This window comes from Artibeus jamaicensis, unplaced genomic scaffold, assembly GCF_021234435.1.
Source record: "Artibeus jamaicensis isolate MK-2021 breed Jamaican fruit bat unplaced genomic scaffold, CSHL_Jam_final contig_332, whole genome shotgun sequence".
NCBI classification, from domain to species: Eukaryota; Metazoa; Chordata; class Mammalia; order Chiroptera; family Phyllostomidae; genus Artibeus; species Artibeus jamaicensis.
The window spans coordinates 18,515,759-18,529,529 of NW_026521788.1; the positions used below are offsets into that span (position 1 = coordinate 18,515,759).

Here is a 13,771-nt window from a genome sequence, read left to right on the forward strand (position 1 = left end):
GTAAATGTAAAAATTTGAAAGCAGAAAGTAAGCTTCCATGAAGAATGTAAAAAGTCACCAGTCACTCTGACTTGAGCAAAATCAGATGGTACCTCGCATTTTAAGTATCATAATAAGTAAAATGATCATGATAATTGACATTTATATATTTGCACCCAATTGACTAGTACTCTTTTTGGCAAGACCGTGTTGAAAGGATCTGGCTAATGAGTCTGTGCTAGCCACAGTAGGTGGTACTCAGATCAGTCCCTGCCCACAGTCAAGGAATGGGGTTACACAATGGAAATATCAAAAACTGCCTTCAATGCGGGTACTTATTCCAACTGAAGGATGAAACAGGTAGAGGCAAATATCTGTAATCAATGTAAAGGGCTCAATAGAACCTAAAGACCTAGATAAAGTAAGATGTTTATCTAAAGAGAGGACCACCCCACCCCAAATTAAAAAGAACTTACGCAAATACATACAAGAGCAGCAAGAATTTACTATCTCCCTAAGGCTCTCTTCCTCTAAACTTCTTCTGGTCCAAACACACATCCAATCAAAAGGAAAGAATGGGTGAAATTCACAATCTGAAAGTCCAGGCAAAAGACAAAAGAAGGCAATGTTTGGATTGAGGCAGGGTTGAGATTTTGTGTGCCATATGGGCACAAGAGATGAAAATTCAAGATTTCCATGAGAGAGTGCTTATACAATAGTCCAAATGGTCTGGACTGTAAAAGAAAAGAAAGGACAAAATGACTAAATAAATTGGGGGTGTGGGAGGGTGGGATGAAAGTATCTGAGATAAGACAACATGATGAGGTTAAAAATATAGTATTAAAATTTATGGAAATGAGAGAATTAGGCACAGGAATGGAAAGTTAAGATATCAAATTTAAAAATACATATAATTTTTAGAATAGATTCAGCAACGTACTGTAGAAAACCAAATAAACTCCAAACTGCACTAAGTAAAGATTCTTGAGCCCTGACCAGTGTGGCTCAGTTGGTTGGGTGTCATCTTGCAAAGCTAAAGGTCACTGGTTCAATTCTTGGTCACTGGTTCAATGCCTAGGTTGTGGGTTTGGTCCCTGATCCACACAACTGATCAATGTTTCTCTTCCACATGGATGTTTCTCTTTCACTCCCCTTTCTCTAAAAATAAATAAATAAATCTTTAAAAATAAAGATTGTTGAAACACAGTGGGAATGAGACTGATAAAATTTGCAAAGGTCCATCTATTGAGAGATTTCACTGTTTTACTTCTTTAAAAAATTACTTTTAAATTCATTGGACTATTGGTTTAGGATACAGATGATCATAGACTGTTTTTTCCTAAAAAATAATTATTTTGTTTTTGAATATAAAATTAATTTTATATTGTTTATATAATTATCCATCACTATTCCAAAGAAGCGATTATCAGTTAAAATTTTTGAGAGAATAAGTATGCAAACGGACAATAGACAGACTAAACAGAGCAGTAGAATCCTGACAACTTCTGCAGCAATTGGATTAAAAAATTAAATCACAGCTTCTATAGAAATTGACCCAGAATGGTCAGCACTTGGCCAACAACAGCCAGATGACCTATCTTGCCCTTACTTTAATTAAATTCAGTAACAATCAGAGAAAGCAAAATATGTTCCCCAGATGAATCATATAAGATGCTCTGCTTCTAGTTAGCCCATCTGCATCTTCCCTCTATCAATAAATGCCAGTCTGAAGTCCTCCCTTTTTATTGTCCTCCATTTGGAAGCTGTCCCTCTTCCCCGCCAGCCTTTGAGTCTCTACCCAAAGCAATTGATGGTAATTAAATAGCCTCTGTGTGTTCTCATTGGAATGGGGGCATCTTTGTTTATTTCCACATTTGTAACATTTTAGACCTCTGTGCTCTAGGACAGTGCATAAGTTCACCCCATCCACCTGAAATCTCTACGGATTCACACAGTACAGTCCCCTTTGGCCACTTGGAAATTAACATAGCCATTTCACCCAATTTTCTCATTACGGACATTAAAATGCCAGATTTCAGGAAAGAGGGTCTGGGCTCTCACACTCAGTTTTAATAAACAATTACTAAGCTGTAACAGAAGTTGAATTTTTACTAATTATTTATCACATCTGAATAACTGACAGACAGAATTACTCTTCTTTATGTGAAAGCATTTCTCCTTGGCATTACTGAACAATTGTTCCCAGTGATTCAAAACTCCACAAAGTAAAACAAACCAATTCTTTACAAGGAGAATATTCATGGAAAAGCTAATAAGAGCTTATAATTACTCCAGCAAATGTGCTTTTCCCCAGAAAGGAAAAATGAAGCCATCACAGTAGAGCACAGAACTATAATTCTTCCTCCCTGGTATAATATTTATTTCAAAAATAAAATGAATGAATGACGTCTTAAAGTTGAAATTGAAAAGGCAGAAATGTTTTTTTTCAAAAATTTTAAATGGTCCCCATATTTTATATTTTCAATCATTTTCTAGCTATTTATGTATATATTTACCACACACGAGAAATAGAATTCATGGCCTTATCAAGCAAAAATTAAATTCATCTGTCTTTATAGTTTACATCATCAGATATGACAATTTTTAAAAGAAAAAATATATAAAATTTACCAGTATTTCTTATTTCTTGGCTGTGTGGGTGAAAATGTTTAAATTGTCACTGCCGTTAAACATTTCACCTCAAAAAGCAAAACAAGCCACGTGCAGAGAGATTGCATATTTAATGAGCAGAAGGCTGTGTGCATCAGAGAACACATGAATGCATATGCATTTCAACAATGCTTCCAGAAAAGCTTTAATTCTGAAGCCCTAGCTGAATAGAGGCAAGGTGAATTTCTCCCCTCCGCCTGCACATTTTCTATTTCATGTCTCAGAACTGTGTCTTGGGAAAGAAAGGCGGGGCTAAACATTATCTTAAATGCAAACTCATGTCCACAGAAGGTATGTGAAAGGTGATAACAAATGTACCCCCATTTCCAAATCTAGTCCCTCATCTGACATCACTCTACAGCTCTCTCATCCAACAACTCCTACTGTACAGATGAACGCAACATTGTTCCACAGGAGCATTTCTGAGTACTCTTTCCCCCTCAGTTGGACAGTCTTCAAGGTTTCACCTCCCACTGCCCAGTCATTGGGTGGGTACCCTGGATCTATGAAAGCTGGGAACTTGGTCCTTCACTGCAAACCCCTTTAGATCCACAAACTCCTCCTTCAAATTTCAGGTTAACTCTTGATTGCAACAGGCCATAAAATGAGAGTGATGATATGCTTTTAAAAACTGGCCCATTTGCAGACAGGTGGGTTTAGCTAATGATTTGATCTAGATGCTGAGAATATATTGAATGATATTATAGAAATATAAAGCCAGGAGAACTGACAGTTGTGGTATTATGTACATAGGACAAGCCAGTTCCATTCTATCTTATGCTGCCCTGGTTCACAATGCCCCGCCTGTGGGTGTTCCAACATCCTTGAAACAAGGCTGCCCTGAAACTCAGTTAATGCTCAGTAAATGGAACAACAGAAATTCTAGAAAAGACTAGAGATTTTGTCAAATAACAATTGACATCACATTGTCTCTCAATATATAAAATTTTATGAGGATTAGGTATACCACCTTGGTATATTTTTGAATAAATAATGTTTTTAAATATTTGTGCTTAAAGCAGTATTGCTTTTGCCAGGTATTTTCAACTTGTTAACTTTATTAACATTAACAATGAAGTTGGTACACTCTTAGAAATCATAATTTTTGATCAAGATTTACATGGAGAGTTATGTTTCTGTCTTTTTCCCTATAGTTTTTCAGCAACTTAAAAAATGCACACTAACTAATTGTAAAAGGTATAATTAAACATTTGTAAAGTTTTACCCAGAGCCTGTCTTCTATTTAATTGGGAAAAATGACTTAGATGTTCTTAAACGTTATGTAAACCATAAAATGTGGAAACTGTTTAAGTTCTCAACTAAGAGGTTGTTTGGGCATGGTTTACCTGAAGTGAGAAAAGGAAAAGGGGGTATAAATTATGAAAAAAAACATTAATAAGTGTTCTAACCTCTAAATATCATAAAGAGAGAACTTTTACAATCTTAATAAATTTTAGTGAGCATCCAGGTTAAGGTGGTAGACCGTCAGATGAATATATATTTTTTCCTTCTCCAAACCCCACTAAAGCTACATATGGGTTTCATTTTTCCCTTATAGAGAGAGATCTAAACCCACTAGGATGCAGAGAATAGAACGGGAGAACAGACATCAGCAAGAAGGATTAGCGAGCTGGAAAGCAGATAACAAGCAGCAAATGATATAGTTAACTCACAAAAGCAGAGTCCAATCCAGCAGTGGGAAAACTAATAATCAAGCTGATTGAAATAGGAAGACCCATGTATGACTGAAATTAGAGGTAAAGAGAGAGAATGAAAGAGGCAGTTTGAGCCCCTACGCTACCCCACACCACTGAACAACTGTCTCTCCCTCATCCCAGGAAAAGTATGGAAATTATTCTCTGAAGAGGGTAACATAATCTTTGCACTGGAAGTTTTCAGACTTATTTAAGGTCTAATATCTTTTTACTAACAGAATATTAAGTGAATGTGTGAATACTTGGTCCTAACTATAGAAACAACCAGCCACTCCATTCTCCACTAAATCTTCTGGGGCTCTGCTCCCAGAACCCTTACTTTCTAGTCAGGAGTTTAGAAGATGCCTCCCTGGAAAACTAATCAGTGCAAGGGGAAAGACTTACTTTCCTCCAGCAAGTATTAAGTCCTCAGGTCTGATTCTAGAAAACATCAGAAACAGAGGAAAAGAAATGCTGAGTTATTGGAAAGTGCCCCAGGCTGTGTGATAAGGTAACATAGCTTACGTGACTGTATGGATGGCCCATCGCCAAGGAGAAATCATGTGTAAAACACTACAGTCTGACTTTCGTACCCTAAAATGAATGTATCACAGTAGTAGTGACAGAAATGCCTTACTCTATTTGTAATTGTGGGCAAATAATGAGAGTAAAATCTGCTCCATGTTGCCAGTGTAGGCTAAATGCCTTACTAAATGGCGAAGGGGCATAATCCAAGGGGCATAATCCAAGGTTTAGAAATGGCTACATCAAGTTTACAGAAGTAATTTTTCCAGCCTCTGACACAGTATTTTTTAAGAAATTTACCAAGTCTTCATTAGCCAGTATCAAAATTCCAAAGCCTCTCTAATTATTGGGTCTCTCAACTGCGGCTGCAGCCCCATGGGTTGAGTCTCTGATCACAGTGTCATCCAAAAGTGCCCGCCGCTCTTCTTGACTATCATTTCTAGAATTCTTTGATTCCCATCATGCCACCATCATGGTCACATTTTTTAATAGTTCCCTACTTCTTACTTCTTTTAAAAAACTGTCCATTTTCTAAGTCCTTTTATAATCCACCACACTGGTCATACCTCTCTCAACTTCTTTCTCTATTTATATAATTTCCTAGAGCCGCCCCCCTCAAATCAATTGGAGTCCCTCCCACCTCCTGGCCTCTATCTATCCCTGTGGGTTTCCTCACTATGGTCAACTCATTCCACACTCCAATTCCTACATCTCATTTACAGTCTAATACAAACTTCATTTGCTTATACTTTTGTTCTCTGCTTAATTTGTATCCCACTGATTATCCTTCTCTTTTGAAATCTTAATATAGTTACATCTAGAATCATACAATGCATTACACAATTATCATTGCTATTTCTAATGTGTCTGTTTTTTCCTCTTGGGGGATGGACTGGGTTTTCTTCTTGGTTTAACACAAGGGTAAAGACTTGTGACACAATGAGTAGGCACCCAGATTCTGAAGTGGGACCAACTCCAGCTGGAGGACATTCCATTGGTGTGTCCTTGAGTAATTTATCTGATCTCTATAAATTTTATTTTCTTTAACAATAAAGTGGACAATACAGTAATCAATCAAAATGTCCTGAAAATGAAAATAAAAAACCATAAATACATCATAGTGTAGTACATAGTAAGCTTTCATTCAAGTTTACTATGTTATGCCTCATTAGTAGTAAAGTAGTAGTTGAAGAGACTGAGAAGAATGGAGCATTCAGTGACACTGTAGAAGAGATAATTCTTTTTATTATTTTAAAAAATATATAGCTGTCTAAAATCTATATGTGGGATAGAGAGTGTATTAAAGTGTCGGCTTGTTGATAAATACTGCAGGACCAGCTCTGACCCCGGTTCTCACTGGCCCCATTACATACAAGATGAAATGCCTGCAATGAAAGAACTGTGACATGGGGGCAACTAAAAAATAGCCTATATATAAAACTGCTAGATTTAATTCTCAGAAAAATGTTGTAGTGTTTGAGAAAACTCTGGAAACAGAACTGAGAGCAAAAAAGAAGTAACTAAAAAATTTTCATTTATTTTAAAACAGTTGAAGATTTATCACAACTTAAATGAACTGAATTAAACTGAATCAGGATTCAGTTCAAATGCAAAAGATTGTCAGGGTCCAAAATCAGTGCTGCAACTGTCCCTGTATGCTACTTGACAATACCCCTGTTCTGTGGATGCCTGTGGCAGTGACACCTGTAGATTGTGAGAATGTTGGGCTGTTTAGCTTTTGCAAAACATGAAATGTGTCTATTTTCCCATGAGGTGTCACTCTGTGGGGCGGTGAATTCTCTTCTAACACCCTAGCTACAGATTATGACACCCTCAGAGGCACTGAACATCCTTTCCAAAGTTATCATTCAGCATCCTTTACAAACCTGACTGAAAGTATGTCAACAGGAAAACAGTTCCTTCGGGAAAGAGGAAGATGCAGAGCAGGAAAAACTTCACTGAAGTCTGTATCCTCACTGCCTGTTGATGATATATCTTTACCCTTCCATCTTCCTAACTGCATTTCCCTGCTTTCCCAGTCTGAATCCAGTTATTGTAATATATATTTTCTAGTAGTCTCAATTTTCTCATCCCCCTGAAACCTGCTGTAAATTTCTTTTCATCACATACATACACACAATGTATAACATACATGCACACATACATACCTTTCATGTATTGCCATTGTATTCAAATATATCTAGTTACTGCTTCAGTAGCAAATATCCCCCCCCCCTCTCCCCCCCCCCAATTCTTCTCTCTTCTTCTCACCCCCCTTTTTTCCAATTTCCCCTCTCCCTGGTATTACTAATTTCAATGATATATAAATCACTGTGACTAAAATTATGTAGCTATGCCCATCAACCATTCAGATATCTCTGATAGAGATCATACTGATTTACCAATTTCTCTTTAAAAGTAATATGCTTATATAATACACAGAGAAGATTCCTCAGGCAAGAAAGCACAAAGTGGACTTTAAAATTATTCCTTGGCCATATTTATTTGCCAAAACTCTGCCATATTTATTTGCCAAAATCCCTAGAAGGACACACCTATAACTTTCTAATTTTATGTTGTCTGATCTTTCCTACCTCTTGAATTTTAGCTCCTGCCACTCAAATAGTCTTGAGGTTTTACAAATGCAATGGATGTCTCTAACCATGGCAAGCACTGCACAGCACTTTCCACACAATTACCTCGTGAAGTCTGTCATCTCCATCATGATCATGCACATCTTCTTGGCCAGAACAATAATATCATTGCTCGTATCATCCCATATTTCAATCTCTGCGTCCAGTTTACTCTTTACTTTCTTGAAATCAGCCACTTGCTCCGCAATCTTCTCTTTCTCTGCCTCAGGTAATTGAGTCATCTTAGCCTAAAACATGATAATTAGATTTGTAATTACACCCATTATTTCACCGTGTCAAAGCATTTTAGGAAGAAGTGGTCATCATAGAATGTTCACAAAATTTGTTCATTTATAAACAAACATATCAGTATTTTAAGTCATATAATCAAAACTTTCCACATTTAATTTTTGTATGAAATGTCTGTTGAATTATAATTTTTGCTCTAGAACTACAATGTTAATTTGAGAATAACAATGTATAATTTGATGCCTGACATATTTAAATCTACTCCTTAATATAAATGTCAGACTTCTCAAATATCTAACACATTAAAATGTTAAATTAATCCAAACTTAATGCAATGCATTACATAGTTAGAAAACTATGTACTTTATTTCATTGTACTAATAGTATGCTTCAAAAGTTAGAAGTTAAACAAAACCTTCTCCCATTCACATTAACTAGAGTCTCCAACCTTCAGACACTTTCTGCAGCTCAGTGCTCCCTTTTATCTCTACTGACTTCTAGATCTTCCTCCCTTTGGTCCCTCATTCCCAGAGTCCAGTTTTTGGATATTGCCTTTGATTAGCATAGCAGACAGCTGACGTCTTCACACAGAAGCTGAAGTCTCTCACTGAATCCTAAGCAAGGGGACTGGAGGAGAACTCACGGCCCCTTCCCATATTAAGGGGCACAAGTTACCAGGTTGGCGAAAGTCTCTAACAGTCCCTTTCATCTTTGAGTTAAAATTATAGCCAGGCCTAACAATCTCTCATTTGCGACTGAGTATATTTGCATAAACACATCAGTTAAAATAAAAGCACCATTCCACTGGGGGGAAAATATTCCTGAAATGTGATTATGTCTATCTACGTGTGTATATACAAGTATGTCAGATGGTGAAATCCTTACATAAATGCTGACCATATATTGGTAAACAATAACAGTCTACATTTATAAATCATATGCAGATAAATAAGTACACACATATAAAATCATAAGACTGTGTGTGTATTTTGTGTTTATAAGCATGTTCAGGTGTGTATGTAAATACAAATTCTTTGGGGGGGTAAATAAAAATGTTACCAGCAGGGTTTATTAAGACAGCCCTGCCTAATTAGCATGCTGATTTTAGAGGTGCTATTCTCCCACGAACAGTAACTTAGTGTGCTGGCATAGAATCAATTCCTCATATATGTTGTACTTTGAACAGTGTGCAGCTCACACTCTCCACTTGCAGTCTAAAATGCGGGAGAGGTGGAAGGCCATCTAGGTCCCCAAACTGCCACATTCACAGCATTAGCACCTGGGACCTACAACATTTTGTCAAATACAAAAAACTAACTTGAAGGAAAAGCGATTTGACAATATCAATGCCATAAGATTCGTAAGACAATCGATGCAATCATATTGTAAAAATCTCATATATATAGTATTCTAACAGTAGACTGAGTACATGGAACTGAGAGGTATCACTTAAAAAGGATAAATCATGTAAGTGGGATTTATTTATTGGTTATTCACATAGAATATGTGGTGGCAACTATGCCTATGAACTTCCAGATGCTAGTGTCTAGGACACTTATATAGGAGGAAATAAGAAGAGATCACTTCAAAAAACTTTGAAATAGTCTGGATACCAGGTTCAGAATGTTGAAAACACAGTTTACTGAATCAATAGTGTACAATTTTTAAAAATCTTAAATGTATCAAGAAAGAATTTGCAAGAATGGACAATGAAAACGCCAACCAAAAAATAACAATTAAAAAGCAATATCAGATATCTATCACTTATGATCTCTTTATTATAAGCCTAACTCAAAGTCTAACATAACTGGGTATATATAAAGTCTCAGGATTAATAACTCATATTTAAATTCTAATCTATTGAAGAAAATATGCTATGAGGGTTACTGATTAAACTTTCCTTTTAAATTCATTAGCACACTACTTAACATATACTGAGTGTTCAATAAATGATAGCTATTTCTCAAATAAATGATAACTATTTCTTATTCAATAAGAAAATCATCAAAATATATTTACATATCTAGCACAGAAAAATTTTTTTTCATTTTTATTTGAAGAATTAAATTAAGCTATGAAAATAGGTTTTTAATTGATGAGCTTATACAGGTGGCTCTTCCTTAGAATCCAAAAATAGTTTGTCATTTCCTTTCTCAGGAAATGTGGCCTATGTGATACTTTAGAAAAGAGCAATTTTTACTGCTGCCGCATCTGGTAAGGTGTGCGAATGAAGACACAACTCAATGAGGTTCAGATCAATAGGATGCAAGCACATTAAGTAAATTATAAGCTACTAACACAGTAAACAGGTTCAAAAATAGAAATGAATTCCTCTATCTTGACCATTGGAAACTATCATATTCTCCATTTTTATAAGATTGTTTTTAAACTTTCAAATAATAATAGTTGTAGATAAGGGGCCTCTCTTTTACAGTCTTTATCTCAGGGATCATAAATCCATGACTTTGGATTGAATAAATAATGTTGAAGTGTACACTGTATTCTCATAGTGAAGTTAAAGCTATTCAAGAGGTGATGTGATTAAGTGTATTACCAGTTCTGTCCTTGGGATGTCATTGATTTCCAATATGACCTTGAAGAAGTTACTTAACCATGCTGTCTGAGTTTTCCCAGACACAAAATAACAATAGTGGCAGTGGCTACCTACCAGCCACGTAGGAATAGGGTTGATTATTGATAACAGTGAGACTGACCCTGTGATGGACAGGAATCTCATCAATTGCACTACATTTTCTCAATAACATCTTAATTTACATGGTGAATCACAATCAGCAGACATTTACTTCTGACAAGATAAGGGCTAGAAGTGGGGCAGTAGTTTACAAAATTAAAAGTTCTAGTAAATTCTGACTCTTTCTTATAAGAACAACAACAATAAAACATGAAGTTACTGATGGACACCTTTGTTGAAAAATTTTAGTGCTTCTGTGAATGATTTATTATATGTTATCATTCAGTTCCAGTCATTATAGAAGTTTCCAAATAGCACTGAAGAAAATACTTGATATTTAGGAATTCTGGGTGAAAGTTCCTTACTGGATTATTATGTGCAGGATAATCAAAGAAACTGAGGTACAAAGCTTTAGACCCATCAGGTAAGTGGGCTCTCTCATGTTATGACCTCTTGGTTCTATGTCTCCGCTCCTGCTCAAATCTACAAAGTAGAACACTGATATAAACATCTATCAAAGGCTTTTTGATTTATTGTCATTTGAATGAGATTATATTGTGTATCCATGGACTCTGGTATTTGTTGCCAAAGAGAATAAAAATAGATAAAGTTTATTTATGCCAGATATTCTTCTAGGCACCTTACAGGTATTTAAACTTTAATCTCCACAGCGACCCTGTGAGGTAAGTAAATTATCACCCTACCTTTATGGACTATGACACTGAGTCTCCAGTGGTTAAGTTATCTTTTCAAGATTATATTGTTAGTATATACCATGCTCATGGATTAGAAGAATTAAACTGGTAAAATTTCTATATTACCCAAACCAATCTACAGGTTCAATGCAATTGCTATCAAAATACCAACTGAATTTTTCACAGAGCCAGAAGAAATAGCATAAATTTATAGAGAACCACAAAAGACCTCAAACAGTCAAAAAAAAGAAAATCTTGAGAAAGAAGAGCAAAGCTGGAGGTATTATATGCTCTGATTTTAAACTATACAATAAACTATATTAATAGAGTATGGTACAGGCAAAAACAAAAACAATAATTAAATAACAACAACAAAAACAAAAGAACAAAATAACCAGACACAAGGGTTGATGGAACAGAATAGAGAGCCCAGAAATAAACCCAGGCTTATATGGTCAATTAATCTATGACAAAAGAAGCAAGAATATACAATAAATAGTGTTAGGAACATTGGCAGATACATGCAACATAAATGAAACTAGACCACTTTCTTACACCATATACATAAATGAACTCAAAATGGCTTAAATGTAAGCCATCTGAAACCATCAAACTTCTAGATGAAACTATAGGCAGTAAATTCTTTAGTATCATTCTTAACAATACTGTTTTGGATGTGCCTCCACAGGCAAGAGTAATGAAAAGAAAAATAAACTAGCAAAATTTTATTAAACTAAAAAGCTTTTGTACAGTGAAAAAAACCATTAAAAAAACCCCACAATCTACTGAATGGGAGATAATATTGCAAATGATACATCCAATTAGTGGTTATCATCCAAAATACATGAAGAATTTATCCAACTCAATATTTTAAAAAGCACACAAAAAATTCAATTAAAAAAAATGGGCAGAAGGCCCTGGCTGGTGTGGCTCCATGGATAGAGTGCCAGTTTGATTACCAGCTGGGGCACATGCCTGGGTTGCAGGCCAGGTCCCCAGTAGGGGGCTCATGAGAGGCAAGCACTCACAGACGTGTCTCTCCCTCTCTCTCTCCCTTCCTTCCCCTCTGTCTAGAAATAAGTAAAATTTTTAAAATCATTTAAAAAATGGGCAGAAGTTCTGAATAAACGTTTTTTTCAAAGAAAACATGCACAGATGGACAAGAGACTCATACAAAGATGCTCAACATTACTAAGATAATAAATACCAAGAATTGGCCAGGAAGTGGAGAAAAGGGAACCCTTTGACATTGTTGGTGAGATTGTACAATAAATTGATGCAGCCACTATGGTAAAGAATATGGAGGTTCCAGAAATAATTTAAAAAGAACATAGGAATATATACATCACTGCATATATTCACTGCAGCATTATTTAAATCAGCCAAGATGTAAAAATAGCTTAGGTTTTCATTGATAGATGAATAGATAAAAAAGAACATGGCACATACACAATGGAATATTACTTAACCATAAAAAAGAATGAAATCTTATTTGCAACCATTTAAATGGACCTGGAGGTTATTACTTTAAGCCAAAAAGACAAATATGTGATTTCACTTAAATGTGGAATCTTAAAAACTATGACTCAACAAAACAAAATAGAAACATACTTGTAGATACAGAGAACTGATTGTTGGTAGAAGGGACTGGCAAAAATGATGAAGGAGATTAAAAGATACAAACTTCCAGTTTTAAAATAAACAGGCCATGGGGATGTAATGTACAACATAAGGAATATAGTCAATAATATCATAATAACTTTATGGTGGTAGATAATTACTAAACTTATCGTGGTGATCACTTTGTAAAGTACATATACTTTGTCAAATCACTACATTGTACAACTGAAATTAATATAAATTATATGTCAACTAAACCTTAATGATATAAATAAAAAAGATTATAGTGTTGGTAAATAGTAGAACAGGATGCAAACTCAGAAACTCTGGTCCAAAATTTTTGTCCAATCAGTCAAACATGAGTCAACAAAATGAGCAAATTTTTCACTGCCTATACCAAAATACCCACATTCTCCTAGATGATATTTATCAACTTCTACTTAGAGATAAAATTATTTTTCAGAGTATAGGCATGCTATTTTTTTAGAATATGAGTCTTGTCATTTATAAACTAGAGACAATGCTACTCACCTCACAGATTGTTTTAGAGATCAAATGAATGAATATATATGAGTACACTTTTTAAATTCTTAAGTGCTATTAAATGTCAATTGTTACACTAACAGATTCAGTTTTTCACTCTGTGCAGTGACCCTTAAAATTCTACTTTAACATTATCCTCCTTTTATATAAAATTTTTGTATTCTCCCATCAGCCATTAAGCATTTTCATGAATATATACATATACATATATACACACACACATATATAAATCTCTCTCTCTCCATATATATATATATATATATATATATATATATATATATATATATAATTTTAGCTCTAAGAGAGGGGTTAGCAGAACTTTCTTGTAAAGGGCAAGATGTAAATAATCTGTGCTGTGTGGGCCATGCCATATTGTTGTATTGTATTACTTAGCTCTGCTGCTATTGTGCTGCGGAAGTGGTCACAGACACTAGGCAAACAAATGAGTGTGGCCGTGTTCCAACAAAACAT

At 35.2% G+C, this 13,771-nt stretch overlaps 1 protein-coding gene across 4 annotated transcripts in view; it reads right to left on the bottom strand.

The window, feature by feature from the left end:
* CTNNA3 (catenin alpha 3) overlaps nt 1-13,771 on the bottom strand; it is a 1,563,160-nt gene that overhangs the window by 108,018 nt on the left and 1,441,371 nt on the right. For all 4 annotated transcript variants that reach the window (XM_053663824.1, XM_053663825.1, XM_053663823.1 and 1 more), the window contains one exon: nt 7,568-7,749. In XM_053663824.1, coding sequence (XP_053519799.1) covers nt 7,568-7,749 — 182 coding nt within the window. The remainder of the gene's footprint in view (nt 1-7,567; nt 7,750-13,771) is intronic.